This window comes from Vicugna pacos, chromosome 15 (genome assembly GCF_048564905.1).
Source record: "Vicugna pacos chromosome 15, VicPac4, whole genome shotgun sequence".
NCBI classification, from domain to species: domain Eukaryota; kingdom Metazoa; phylum Chordata; class Mammalia; order Artiodactyla; family Camelidae; genus Vicugna; species Vicugna pacos.
The window spans coordinates 41,796,298-41,810,059 of record NC_133001.1 but is presented as its reverse complement, the minus strand read 5'-3'; the positions used below and the strand labels follow the sequence as shown (position 1 = coordinate 41,810,059).

Here is a 13,762-nt window from a genome sequence, read left to right as displayed (position 1 = left end):
TGCAGAACCTTTCTGTGGACACAGGAACCGCCCGAGGCTGAGGGTCCTGTAAGGGGAGCGCTCCCCCTGAAGCTGGAGGTGGGGGAGGCTTCCTCGCCTCCCTCTTCCTCACTTTCCAGGAGCTGCCTGCAGGGAGGGCAAGCCCACTGCTGACGGCCGTGGCCCGTTTTAGCTTTTGTACTCTGTCATCAACTTATATGTTAAATAGCATGTTCCAGAGAGCTCTGCAACGTGGTCTGGGCAGAAATTAAGCAACAGGGAGAAAACTCTGAGCTAGCAGCACCACAGTTTCCCACAGACATGCCTGGGAGCCGAGATCGGTGTGTAAATAGGTAGAGAGACACACAGTGCGTCTGTCCCAGGTGTGATGCGGGTGGAGGTCCAGAATGGACAGCGAGGGGACGTCTGGCAGCAGACGCCACCACTTTTGGGTCTCATGGATTAGAGGACATCTTTTCACGGACCTGGTCTCCCCCTGATAGTGTCACAGCCCCATCCGGAACCTGTTTGAAAAAAAGTAACAAAAGCAGGCATAAGCTTCCTGGTCTTTTTTGTCACTCTGAAGCAGCTGGTGTGCAAGTCTCCTTAAGGGATCCTAAGCTGGTACCTTGGGGGATAATTGCCAGGTGACCCAGAGGCTTGGGAGGTCCAGGTGAGAGGCCTACCCTCCTACAGAGGTGGGCATAGCTGGCTTGGAGGGCTGCAGAGAGGGCCTACTGAGTGTGAGCTGCTGGGACCCACATCTGGCCTAGAAGTCATTGGGGATGTGACCACATCCTTGCTGAGCCAGTTGAGTATGGAGTTCCTAGGACCTCAGTCAGGGGTGGATCTGACGTGAGGGTCCCAGGAATAGTTAAGATCCCCTTGATTCTTGGCTGTGCAGGAAGCCCGCCCAGAATCCTGATCTTGGTCCCCCAGGTACTGACCCTACTTTCTGCTTGTCTTGTTCTGTTGTATTTATTGGGCTCAAACCTATTTTTTTTCTCATTTCAGAAATTCCGGGTAGATATGCCTGGCTCAGGCAGCGCCTTCATCCCCACCATCAACGCCATCACGACCAGCCAGGACCTGCAGTGGATGGTGCAGCCCACGGTGATCACCTCCATGTCCAACCCGTACCCCCGCTCGCACCCCTACAGCCCCATTCCGGGCCTGGCCTCTGTCCCCGGACACATGGCCCTCCCAAGACCCGGCGTGATCAAGACCATTGGCACCACCGTGGGCCGTAGGAGGAGAGATGAGCAGGTACTGTTCAGAGCAGGAGCCACGTCGGTGGCTTTCAGGGCCTTATAACGTAGAGTGTTTTTCTGAAGACTGGAGGGGAGCAGGGGTCGATGTTCTGGGAACACTGGGGAGAAGAGAGAGCTGGGGACCAGGAACACATGGCCTTCATCACTGGAGGCAGAGCTGGAGACCTGTGAGTCAGGCCTGGCTCTGTCATCTCCCCCATGTCCCTTAGAATCTCTGAGTCTCAGTTTCCTCAGCTGCAATATGGAGATGGTGTCCTGCCGGCCAGGACTTGCTGTCGCTCTAAGAGATCATGGTGGGAAAGCACGTAGTGAATGGTGAGGCGTCAGCTTGTGGGCAGGACTTTTAGGACCTGTCTACAGTGGTGTCCTCTGATCCTTGGCAGAGGGGCCACAGGACGAGCAGCCAAGGAACCTTGGCCGGGAACTTTTTTGGGTTAGCCCTTAACTGTCTCCCAGTATTTGGTGCAGACAAGACACCCAGTGATCCTAAAGAGGACTGCTCTAGGTCAGCACTGCCCAAAGTATTTCCATACAACCCCCACCCCCACCCCTGCAACACCGATGTCCCAGGCCTCCAACTCAAGACAGGAACCCATTTCAAGTGCCTAGAAATTCTAGAATTGCAGGGACTCTGGGTCTTTGGAGTCTGGGTTGGTGGAGAGGGGAGGTCAGATATCATCAGCCTTTTTTTTCCTCAAGGAGTTCAGCTTTGAGTGGGAGTCAGCCTGGCTGGGAAGGATGCTGGGAAGGGGCGGGGCCTCTGCTCTCTGGGCAGCATCTACTCAACACTCAAAAGGCCCGTCGTCTGTATTAACAGTGAGCCAGGGCAGCAATGGCCCCCTGATTCCCAAAAGAGAAATCAGAATCATGCATAATTCTAGAAAGGAGGGAATGAGCCCTTAAAGAGCCCCATCTGCCCCCCTTCACAGATGACATAGCCAAGGCCTGGGCACAGCTATCTGGGGCCACTTGGCAAGGGAGTGGGGAAGTGTGGCCTAGAACCAGTCCCCGGGACCCCCCATGCCATGCTCCATCTACCACATCATGTCACTGAGAGTCTGGGAAGGGACAAACTTTAGCAGTAGAATCTCTTTTTCAAATGAAATGTTAGCCTGGAGAATTATTTCAGTTACAGCCGTAGAACCCCTCCTCATCCCAGCTACTGACCACCTCCACTCTGGGATCCCCAGGCCCACAGTATTCCAATCCAAGGACCTGCCAAACATGATACCCAGTGGATAATCGTGGATCCAGTCCCCAGGATAGTTAGAATTACAAGGACTGCTTTCTGAGAAACTGGAAGCTTTCACAGGAGGAGCCCTGTTCCTCCGAGGACAAAGCTGGGCCTTGTGTTTGCTACATGTTGATTTCTTCTCTTAGGGGCGGGACCTGTGCAGGGGCAGCATGGGGAGGTGTGTGTAATAGATGTTACCAGACTCAGTTCTCAGTTGCTATTGGGCTTCTGCTGCCGGGGCAAGTGGCCAGTATCCCCCTCACTGTTGCTTTTGGTACTTGTGGTTGTAAATATTGCAGTAGCCATGATCCTAATGTCCTTTGTAATTGTACTTCCTTTAGGGGGCCCAGGGAGCCAAGCTTGATAGTCACTGATGAGCTAGCTGGCTTCTCCCTGTATGCAAGGGACCCATGAGTGAGAGCCAGGCTTGTGAGAGACTCTTGGGTTAGCAGGTCAACAAAGCAAGATGTGCTCTTCATTCTTTTCTGGACCTAGCTCACACCAAATTTAGAAGTTTATATCTGGGAAAGACTTTGGAGACCAGCTCTTCTAATTTTCCCTCTGCACCCATTTTACAGATGAGGAAGCTAAGCCCACAAAGGAGAAGGGCCCTGTCCAGGGTCACGCAGTGAGTTAGTAGCAGAGCCAGGACTGGAATCCACCTCCTTTGACCTTCAGCCCTGTGGCTTTCCCACCACACCACCAAGGCGTGCCCTAAAACAATCTGTCTGGAGAATTTCCTTCCTTTTTTGAGAGGGAAGGAGAGAACCAGAAGCATTTGATCCCATGTCGATTAGTTCACACAATCATCCGGCAGCTTGGAGGAAGCCTTGGGGGCAGCATCCTAGAACTTCGGCCCTTTGGGTTCCTGGCCCTGGAGTCTATTCTATGAAACTTACTTCCGCCTTCCCAGCCTCCCCCAGGGGGAGGAGCCTGTTACCAGGAGCTGCCTGGTGCCTCACTGTCCTCCTCCTGAGCCTGCCCCGGAGGCTCCCTCTGAGGCCAGCGGTGGTGACTTGGTGGGGGCAGGGGAGGGTGTGTGTGGCTTGTGGGTGGGTATAGGTGGTGCTGACACACTTAAGCTGTAATCCTGTTGTCACTGTCTCTGAACACTTCCTATGGCAAGAGCTCCCGCAGGTTGCCCTACACCTCAACAGATAGGGGGAGACTTTCTAGGGCAAGTGGGAGCCCAAACATGTCCAGAAGCAGCAAGAGGGAAGGGAAGCTGAAATGAACCAGGGCCAGGTCTCTGTCTTTTCTGCCCCTCATCAGTGAGGGACCAGGGTGGCTGGCTGGGCCTCAAGGGAAAGCTGATACCTTTCCGTGGTGAGCCCTGAACCCGGGACTGCGGTGGGGCTGTGAGGCTCTCCTGAGAATGCTCTTGGGCTCAGGGTGAGATGGGTTCAGGAGCAGGAAGTGTTCAGGGCCTTGGCCAAGTGACCTTGTGATCTCAGCCCACAGCCGATCCCTGCAGAGAACAGGGCACCTGCGTCTGTGGACTCTGAGTCTCCAGTTAATTTGGATTCTTTCAGGACTCAGAAAAAACATCAGAGAGAAGAACTGTGAATCGCATCTTCTTTCTAGCACTTTCTAGCTGAGAGAGGACTCAAACTGTGTCTCATCTGATCATTGCAGAAACCTTGTGGAAGCCAGGGCAGGTCCTAGTAATCCCATTTTAGAAAAGGGGAATCTGAGGCCCAGAAGGTTCAGTGATTTTTCCACATTCACCCAGAAGTACCACATCTGTGTTTGGTTCCCAGGCTGCCTGACACCTCTCAGAGGAGAGACTGTTGAGTCGTTGGCTTTTCTGGGGAGGCGGAGGACAGGGCTTGAAGAGGAGAGTGGAGCCAGGACTCCCGTGCGAAATTCTAAGACCAGGTCTTTGGAAGGGGCCTGAAGACTAACAGGAATGTTACCAGATGGATGGGTTCAGGCTCAGCGCTCCCTCCTGGAGGCTGCTGTGGAGGGCAGGTGGGGGTGAGGGGTACAGCGATGCTATGCTCTGCTTTGCTGTTGGGACATCACAGCGATACACCTGAAGGGCTGCTGCCGGGAGCGTCCTGGGGACTCTGGCCTGGGCCCAGTCAGGGGAGCGGCTCCCTCCCTCACAGGGTGGCTGGCGATCAAGGCAGCATCTCTCGGTGGGGCAGCTTCTCTCTTGCCCCTCCCAAAAGTGGCTTCAGCCTTTTCCCTATGTGTCTGTTGAGGACACAGGTCTTATTCTCTCAGAATCTTCTAAGTCCCTGGTACTGCCCTTGGCACATAGGAGGTGTGCGGTAGTGTCTGTTAACTGAATGGGGTGCTCTTTCCTTTTGAACTGCTCCCTGTCTTGGCCCACAGCCATCTCCTCACATCACCTCTGCCTGTGTGGGGCTGAGTAGCCGTTCCCTGGAAGGGCTCTGTGCAAATGGCATCAGCCCTGCTTAGAGGAGCAGAGGAGCTCTTGCCCTCTGGCCTGAGCCACAGCCCCCTACTCAGCCTCACTGTAAGGAGCTGGATTGTAAACTCTGTAGGGGGAGTTTTGTTCATTTGGTCTGCTGACCAATCTTTAATCCTTCAAGCCGTGCCTGGCATGTGCTTGTTGGTTGAATGAGTGGGTGTGGTGGGCACCTGCTGAACCTGCGGGCTCCCGTCTTTCTGTGGGTCCTGTCCAGCCCAGCACTGTGCCAGGCACCCTGGTGAGTCCTTGGGCTTGAACAATGAGCAGCCGGCACGCTGGGGCTGGCAGAAGAAGTTGGGAGTGGAGTGGCATCCCCAGCACTCCCTCTGGCAACAGAACATTCCCCCCTGGGTTGTTCTCACTCTGGGCCCAGCTACTTAATCAAATGGGGATAATGAGGCTTGCAGCGCAGGCAGGGTGATGGGGAGGAGTAATTAGCCAGAGTTTGGAGGAAGCTGCTTAAGTGGGCAGGGCCTGGCCCAGCTGGCACGAGGGGACTCTCTGGGGGAAGCAGCCAGCTCATCCTCTTGGGCCTTGGCACCGAATCAGGGCTGACATGACACATGCTACCGTCATGCCTGGGCTGGCGAGCCCCTGACCACGGCTGCCCTGTTTTCTCCTCAAACCTGCGACATCACCTTCTGGGGATTTGGCTCCAGGTGTCCTCCCTGGCATCCAGACAGCAGTGAGCTGCATGTTCTGGGACCTCTGAGCCCAGCCACACTCCTCTGCCTTCCTCCCTCCCCTCCTCAGTCCCAGAGGGCTTCTTCCCCTACTTAAAATGCAGTTAAAAACCAAAAAGCTGGTGAACCATGTACTGGAGCCTAACCGCCTAACCGTGATCCTCGACCTTGGCTCTAGCTGTCTCCTGAAGAGGAAGAGAAGCGTCGAATCCGGAGGGAGAGGAACAAGCTGGCGGCAGCCAAGTGCAGGAACCGTCGCCGGGAGCTGACAGAGAAGCTGCAGGCGGTGAGGAGCTCCGACGGGTGGGAGCACTTGTGGGGCGCCCAAGCAGGAACCCCAGGGCCCCCGGCCCCCCCCACTCCTTGCCCCTAGGGGCTTATGTATGAGTCAGTGGAGACAAACATTCCTTCCTTTCAGCCCTGAGTTAGCACTGCCCTGATTAACAAGGGACTTAGGGGAGGGGGCTGGCCTTCAGCAACAGCCCGGGCCCAGAGGGAGAGACCTGGAAGGGCTTCTTGGGCCTGAGTGGTCCCTGCACTAAGGCCAGCTGGGCCTCCCGGGTGAGGGATGGCAGAGGGTGTCCGCATTGCCAGGCCTGGGCAGGGCAGGCCCAGACCTGCCCCCTCCAGGGCTACTTCCCAAAGTTCCAGCCACCCCCATGCCTGCCGCCAGCATGAGCGGCCCAGCCTCGCTTCAGAGATTTAGTTTGGGCAGCAAGGAGACCTGCTGTCTGAGCCCCTTCACCTCTGCAGGGTCTTCTGCTCTCTGGGTCTCTTGGGGATGGCTTACATGCAGCTGAGTTGTACTATCTTGGGGTTTTCTCGTAACCTCCACGCACAGGAGCATTCCCCGCCTCTGCTATGAGCCTGAAGCTGTCACCTTGGTACCTCACGCTGCCCTCGTGAGTCATTCTCCCCTGCTGCCTAATTGCCCACACCTGGGGGCCCATGGCTCTGCCCTTTCCTCTCGAAAGCTTGACCTGACCAACGTCACGTAAGTCCCTCCAGAGCCCAGCCCTACAGGGTGGCCGTCTGCCATGCGGAGGAAGCCCAAAGCCAGGAGTAGCTCTCCTGGGTGGAATGTTTTCAAAGTGAGGAGGTGAAGGAGACCCTGTCGGTGGTCCTCACAATGATTGGCCAGGATGGTGCTTTGGAAATCATAATTACCTGGCACATCCCATTACTTTATTTAATCCTCCCAGTTACCATCCACCTGCTTCTGTTTCCCTTTGTCCATCTGGAGCCCTCACTCTTGGGTCTTGAGTGTGCACTGTGTGAATTCTGTGGTGCTGGTAGTAATGTCCCGTGGAGGTGACAGAGTTGGGAAAGATGAGTGGGGGTTCTCGGACGCCAGGGGAGGTGGATCTGTTAGTGATCAGCACTCCATGGGAGATTCCCCCAGGACAGCCCTCCCCACTGCGAACTCTTTGAGGAGCCACGCCCCCGGGTCTACCCAGGGTACTCCTCCCACCAGCCCAGAATAGCCTGCCCTCCGAGGCCCCTCTGCTTCCCTCGCTCAGAAGCCTCACACCCTACTCCCCCGCCTCCCCACGACCCAGCCACGCAGGCCCCTGAGCCACATCCTCCACAGGAAACCTCTCAGAAGCTCATGACGTTCATCAGACCCTTGAGACAGATGGAAACTTTTTTTCACTCCGGAATATGCTGTACTCTGCTTACCAGAGCTCTGGCCCGTGTCAGCTCATTCTTGAACAGGAATCTGTGTTAGGGAAAAGTGGGAACGAGGGCGGTGATACACTCCTTTTTGTCTTCCGTAACAACGCCCTCCATGTGGCTTTGCTGCCTCTCCGGCTGACGTGAAAGGAGGGGTGAGGTTCTTCCAGTGGGTCCCTGCCGTCCTCACGTGCCTGCCCAGGCCATCAGGGGTCTCATCTGTTAAAGCACAGGGGCTGAACTGAATGTTCTCCCGGGTTCTGCGAGTCCTGAAACATGCTTTTTACTTAGAACAAAAAAGGGAAGAGGGGCAGTGATGATCCAGCTGGGATGGACTGAGCATTTCCTACAAGCTACACACCGTCCTAGGCGTGTGTGTGCAGACAGAAATCTCCACTGTTATGCAGCTTAGAGTTGAGAGTGTGTCCACGGGCGAGCTGGATGGGGTGAGGAGGTCTGAGGAGAGAGGCGTGAGGCGCGTGCTGGGCTCCCTTCCCCCGCCAGATCTCACTGTTACTCACCCTGCAGGGGTACCGGGGGCCATCCTGGCCCCAAGACAGAAGAGCATACTAGTGTATGGTTTCTGGTGTCAGATACATTGGGGTCAAACCTGGGCTACCCTATCTGCTTGCTCTGTGACATGGGGCAAATTATTAAACGTCTTGGAAACTCAGTTTTCTTATCTGCCAAATGGGTTGCTGAAATACCCGCTTAAAAAACTGCTAGATTGAATGAGATAATGCCTGTGAAATGCTTAACACGGTGCCTGGCACAAAGGAAGTGCTCAACCATGGAAGCCACAGTGGTTAATTCACCTTTCCTCCAAGCCAACTTCCCTCTTTTCTCAATCTGAAGCTTTGGGAATAAAAGGAATCTTGAACCTCCAGGTGGCTCAGAGGCAGTGGGGTATGAGCTGGCTGCCTTCATGGTCAGTCCTCTGAGGACATGGCTGGCTTTCCCTTTCCCACCGGGATTGGATGCCCCTTCCCTACCCCTGCCACTGCCCCTCACATGCCCCTCTTCCCGCTGCAGGAAACGGAGGAGCTGGAGGAGGAGAAGTCAGGCCTGCAGAAGGAGATTGCCGAGCTGCAGAAGGAGAAGGAGAAGCTGGAGTTCATGCTGGTGGCCCATGGGCCTGTGTGCAAGATCAGCCCCGAGGAGCGCCGATCTCCCCCAGCCTCCGGGCTGCAGCCCCTGCACAGCGGGAGCAGCGGAGGAGTGGGTGCCGTGGTGGTGAAGCAGGAGCCCCCGGAAGAGGATAGCCCCTCGTCCTCATCGGCGGGGCTGGACAAGGCCCAGCGCTCCGTGATCAAGCCCATCAGCATTGCTGGGGGCTTCTACGGGGAGGAGCCCTTGCACACCCCTATTGTGGTGACCTCCACTCCTGCCATCACTCCAGGCACCTCGAACCTCGTCTTCACCTACCCCAGCGTCCTGGAGCAGGAGTCGCCCGCTTCACCCTCCGAGTCCTGCTCCAAGGCCCACCGCAGAAGCAGTAGCAGTGGGGACCAGTCGTCAGACTCCTTGAACTCCCCAACTCTGCTGGCTCTGTAACCCAGCTCCCAGAGGGGTCCTCGTCACTGCCTCCTTCCCAGGGACCAGCACCTTCTAGCACTCCAGGGCCGTGAGGGCAAGAGGGGGAACCTGCTGGAGAGCTTCCTGGCTCTGGGAGACCCAAGGGGATTTGGTGGTGAGGCATTGGAGGACTTGGATGATCACCTGAAAGTCATGGGACCTCCTCCCTTGTTCATCTGGCAAAGCAAATCCTGTTTCTTGAAAAGCCTTGGAGAACTTCATTTGGTGGACTCCGGCATCTCTCTGGCTTCTGAAGAGCTTGAAGCTGGTGTGGACCGTTCCTGTCCCTTTGTTACGACATGTCTCTGGAGTGATGGTGTCTTTCCCCGCCCCACCAAGCATGCTCAGTGCCTTTTGGTTTCACCTCCCCTCTATTTGCCCCTTCCTTCCCCCAGTGTCAATTTTACTTCCTCTTGGTTTTTATCAAATTCACCATGACATTTCATCTGGGTGGTCTGAATATTAAAGCTCTTCATTTCTGGAGATGGGGCAGCAAGTGACTCTTCTGCTGGGGCTGGCTCGTCCAGAAGGGGACAGTCAATGTGCAATACAGAACCTTCCCTCCCCTGAAACTCCCCAGCCCACCACCATCTCCAGAACCAGCAGCAGGGCTCCATGAGCTCTCACGGAGATGCTGCCATCACGGAGGCTTGGAGGACCCTCCCTCCCCATCCTCAGACATGGCCTTTGGAGGAGCGGCTTGGCCAGAAGACAGGGTATGAGTGAGACAGCCTGGGCACAGATTGGGTTTGCCAAACGCCTAATTACGAGGCGAGGAATAGTGCCAACAAGCCACAAGAGTATCCTAGCCAGCTTCCCTTCACCCAGCGTCTTGAGTAGGACGTCTCCTGTAATTACTGCCCCACCATTCTGCCCCTGGACCCTTCTCTCCAGACCAAGGAGGCACCCCTAGGAACCTCACATCACTCCCAAGTCCCTGCAGGCTCCGCCCTCCCCCACCCTGCCTCTCAGGGTGACGCCACCCATGGAGGTTTAATGAGCGTTGGCCTGGCCCCTCCCCAGATTGCTGCTGTGTGGCCCCTCCCCAGGCCTCAGAGGCGCCTCTGCTATGGATGGAAAGGCGGGGAGGAAGGAGGGAGGCAGCTGGAGTGGGGATCGCCTCACAGCAGCCCCAGTACCTGCTTCTCGCCTCTCAGTGAGGTGCCAGGCCTCTTCTACCCTCTGTGGTCACCTGCTGCCTGATGGATCTAGTGCTTGCTCTCTTACACTCCCCTGCCCCCTTGCCCCCCTGTGCTCCTCAGGTCCGTCAGCCAGCTGTGGCTTGCAGCTTATGCGCCATTCCTGGGGGCTGCTGAAATCAGAGATGAGATGTGTTGCTTCCCACTGCCAGCAAGCTGTCCCCTTCCTATGGCTTGGGGGGTGAGGAAGGGGGTCCTCCTGCCTCCCCAAGAGCACAGCTTGGCAGAGTTCAGCGTGGTCCCTGCCCCTCACCTCTCTGAGCCCTTTTCTCCCCAGGGCATAGCTCCCACCCATCTTCCAGGATTGGCCTCTGCTGGGCTAGTGCTCTGAGGGAGACCTCGCTGTTGTGATTCATCTCTAGAGATCATCGTGTGATAACTTAAAACTATATGGATATTCTTTAAATCAACCTAGTGGGGATTAAATCTCAAAGTTGGACTCAGGAGCGAGGGAGAAAGAGTGACACAGTTGCTCACCTGTTCCTTCAACAGCCAGGCCTCTCACGCTGGCCGTTGTTTAATGTCCATCATCCACTTACTGAGCACTAGCCACAGAATGGAACAGCTGTATGCCTGAAATACACAGCCCGCTATGACTGGAAGTGACGTGTGGAGGGACAGGGCACACAGAGAGAGGAGGCTGAAAGATAAAGGAAGGATCTGTTCCCAGATGCTCTAACGATGTTATTTCCCACATTCCTTGGCTGTGATGCTGCCCTCCCAGTTTCCCAGAGGTTCTGGGAGCAGCGCTCCTGATAAGATTGGGCAGTTGGGTTTCTGGCTTCACATTAATCAAAGAAGCCAGGAGACAGGCGAAGAGAACAGGGGTGCGCTCAGCTCTGAAAGGCTTAATCATCTCAAGTGGCATTTGTGGCCAACTGGGAGCTATATATATATATATTTCTTAAATGAAGCTGCTTTCTGGTGTTTTATTTCTCAAAATCCCTTTGTGCCCCTCTTTGCACTGATCCCAAGGCAGCTCCTGATCTGTGACTTGGGGCCAGGCTGTAATGTTCTTGAGATGGAGTTTGGCTTTCGTTCAGATTTCAGTTCTGTGTTGGCTTTGGGACCAGCAGAAAGCAAAAAATCTGGCTGCCTTGCAGGACTTTCGAGGCCTCCAAGCTGTGTTTCTATTCAGGACCCTCTGGCTTTGTTCTGGGAGGTAGTTTGGTCTCTCCAAAGCCAGAGGTTATCGGGGAAGGCTGAATATTCACACCTGACTCACAGTTACACGTCCTCAGTTACCTCTGGCTGGTTCTGCAAGTTCACGCCGGACACCAGGCCTGCCACCTCCTCCCCCGTGGAGCTGGCTCAGGGAGCAGCTGCAGCGGGCCTTTGTGCCTGGGCTGGGAACCGCTGTGTTTTCCCCGTGTCCCCAGCCGTGAGGCAGCTGGTGCGCACTCCAGCTGGGCTGCAGGCAGCTCTGGGATGGCACAGGGCAGGCACTCCTTGACAGGCTGCTGTGAAACACACGGTCCCCTTGGCGCCCTGGCCGGCCTCTCTGGGACTAGTCCTCTTCCTGACCAGGTGGGTGGGGATAGCTGCTGACACAGGAAAGAGAGGAGATCCCAGGTGAAGCTTAGGAAATCACCAGAGCCAACTCAGATTCACTGGGGAAGTTTTCGGAAAGAAATCGTTGTTCTGCTTGTGAGAAAGGCCTGGTGTGTCCACCATGGGCAGTCCCACAGCATCTCAAAGCCAAGGGCCGTCAGCGGCTGTTGCTTCCCTTTCTCAGGCTTTGGGGAAGGGAGTCTCCTCTGCTCCCGCTTGGCTCCATTTTAAAGAGGAGCTCAACATGGAGGCACTGGGTCTTTTCTCCCCTTTCCTTGATGGACCAGTAGTGCTCCTTGCAATCTCACCTTTTAAATTCCAGGTTGATCTCCTTCCCTGATCAGACATCCACGTGGCCTCTTTAAGAAGCAAAGAATAGCACCTACCATGTGCCGGGCCCTGCGTTAGGCACTTTTATACATATACCCTCTTTAGGATGAGACTAAGAGATGAGGACTTCCCTCATTAAAGGCCCCCATGTAAGGGATACACAAAAGCACTTGGAGGTGAGAAGGTCTTTCTCCAAAGATCCAAGGCAAGATTGCCTTTGATCCGAGGTTTGTTCTCAAAGACCCACCCCTTACAATATCCTCCCATCTCTCAACTTCTTTGCCCTGGGATTTGCTCCTTTGCATTCTTCAGATGGTTGGAAGGGTAACCTGAGTCCTTATAGAATTTGTGGACCAATAGGATATGTGGTGTGTGTACCTTTCTTTCGAAAACTGAAGTAAAGGGGTCTTGCTATTTTCTGCTTGTTGAGTCTTCTTGGCATTCATCTTAAAAGCCAGCATCTCACTATTTATTGACAAGTTCTGTGTGTGTGTGTGTGTGTGTGTGTGTGTGTATACATTTCTAGGTGTTTCTAGGCCCATGTCCTCCTGCAGCTTTTAAAAAAGAAACCCAGTCATCCCACTACTAAATTGACACCTTCTCATGCTTCTAGTATTTTGGCCATACATCAACAGAGGGTTTTAATTTTCCAATGCTGACATGTTCAGGAGGAGCTGGGTCAAATTTTGAGCGGGGTATGGGAACAGGAGGCGGAGAAGAAATTGACATTTATTTTATTATTTATTTTAAATGTTTACATCTTTGTGTTGTACCACGCCCAAATAGAAAAAGATAGCATTAAAATGCTCAGTTCCTCTCTCCCTCTCTTTCTTCTTTACAATTTAAAAAAAAATTTAGGCTAATGATGCTTTTTGTTTGTTTCTAAAATGATTTGTGACTTGTGCTGTATAAACTGTATAAAAAGGTTCTGTTTTTAAAGATGGACTGTCATTCCTTTGGGGACAGTAGTCACCAAGAAGTCTACATTGTAAGAGAACATAAGGAAAGATCCTGCCCTGTTCCTCAAAAATTGTTTTCTCTGTATGATTAAAAGTTTATTCCATTTATTTTAGTTTGTGGTTACTTGATGTCAAGGAAGAAAATTTTCACCTTTGTATAAAGAATAGGTATCAGGGTGTTTTTTCCTGCAGTGAGAGATGTATATATAGTATTTTGGTATATAGTGGACAATCATAAGCTTTGTGCATCTGTATTTGAGGTATGTCGATGATGTGGAGTAAAGACTGCTATAAAATCCTGAGGCAAAAAAAAAAAAGTTGTACAAGATTCCTATAACTTGATGGGGAATTTAATTATCTTTCTGAGCACCTTTTTTTTCCTTTTTTTTAAAGTATTGGTGAAATGGTCCCATTGGAAAGACTTCTAAATAGGCCTCTCCAGGCAGGACCATGAGCTCAAAAATCTTTGTATAGTTTTGAAAATTGAGGAGTAGCTTTGCTCTGAAGCATCTCTGGTGGTGTTCTGTTGTTTTGTTTTGTTATTTTACTGTAATACAAGCCTACAGTATTTGCACTAAAGAAAGCTTGTTAGAAAAAGCTTGCTGCTATGGAAGAAAGAACATACTAGAACTTTTTTTTCCTTTTTCCTTTTTTTTTTTTTGGTTAGCTTTTCCACTTTCAATTGAGTAGCATTTTGTAGAATAAAATGAATTAAGATTGAAGAGCCTCTGATGGTTGGTTTATTCTATCATTTCTTCCCATCTCTCCTGTCACTTCTCTTTGTCTTCTAGATTTTTCTACTTTTGGCCCGTGGGCAGAGTTGGTCTCTGGTGGGAATGGGGAAGCAGGGAATGGCTCCCCTGGAAC

At 53.3% G+C, this 13,762-nt stretch overlaps 1 protein-coding gene across 3 annotated transcripts in view; it reads left to right on the top strand.

Moving 5' to 3' along the window:
- Window positions 1-13,258, top strand: part of FOSL2 (FOS like 2, AP-1 transcription factor subunit) — a 37,270-nt gene extending 24,012 nt beyond the window's left edge. For all 3 annotated transcript variants that reach the window (XM_072937992.1, XM_006197235.3, XM_072937991.1), the window contains exons 2-4: window positions 994-1,245; window positions 5,786-5,893; window positions 8,314-13,258. In XM_072937992.1, coding sequence (XP_072794093.1) covers window positions 1,009-1,245; window positions 5,786-5,893; window positions 8,314-8,835 — 867 coding nt within the window. In that variant the 5' untranslated portion in view covers window positions 994-1,008 and the 3' untranslated portion in view covers window positions 8,836-13,258. The remainder of the gene's footprint in view (window positions 1-993; window positions 1,246-5,785; window positions 5,894-8,313) is intronic.
- The last annotated feature ends 504 nt before the right edge of the window (window positions 13,259-13,762 follow it).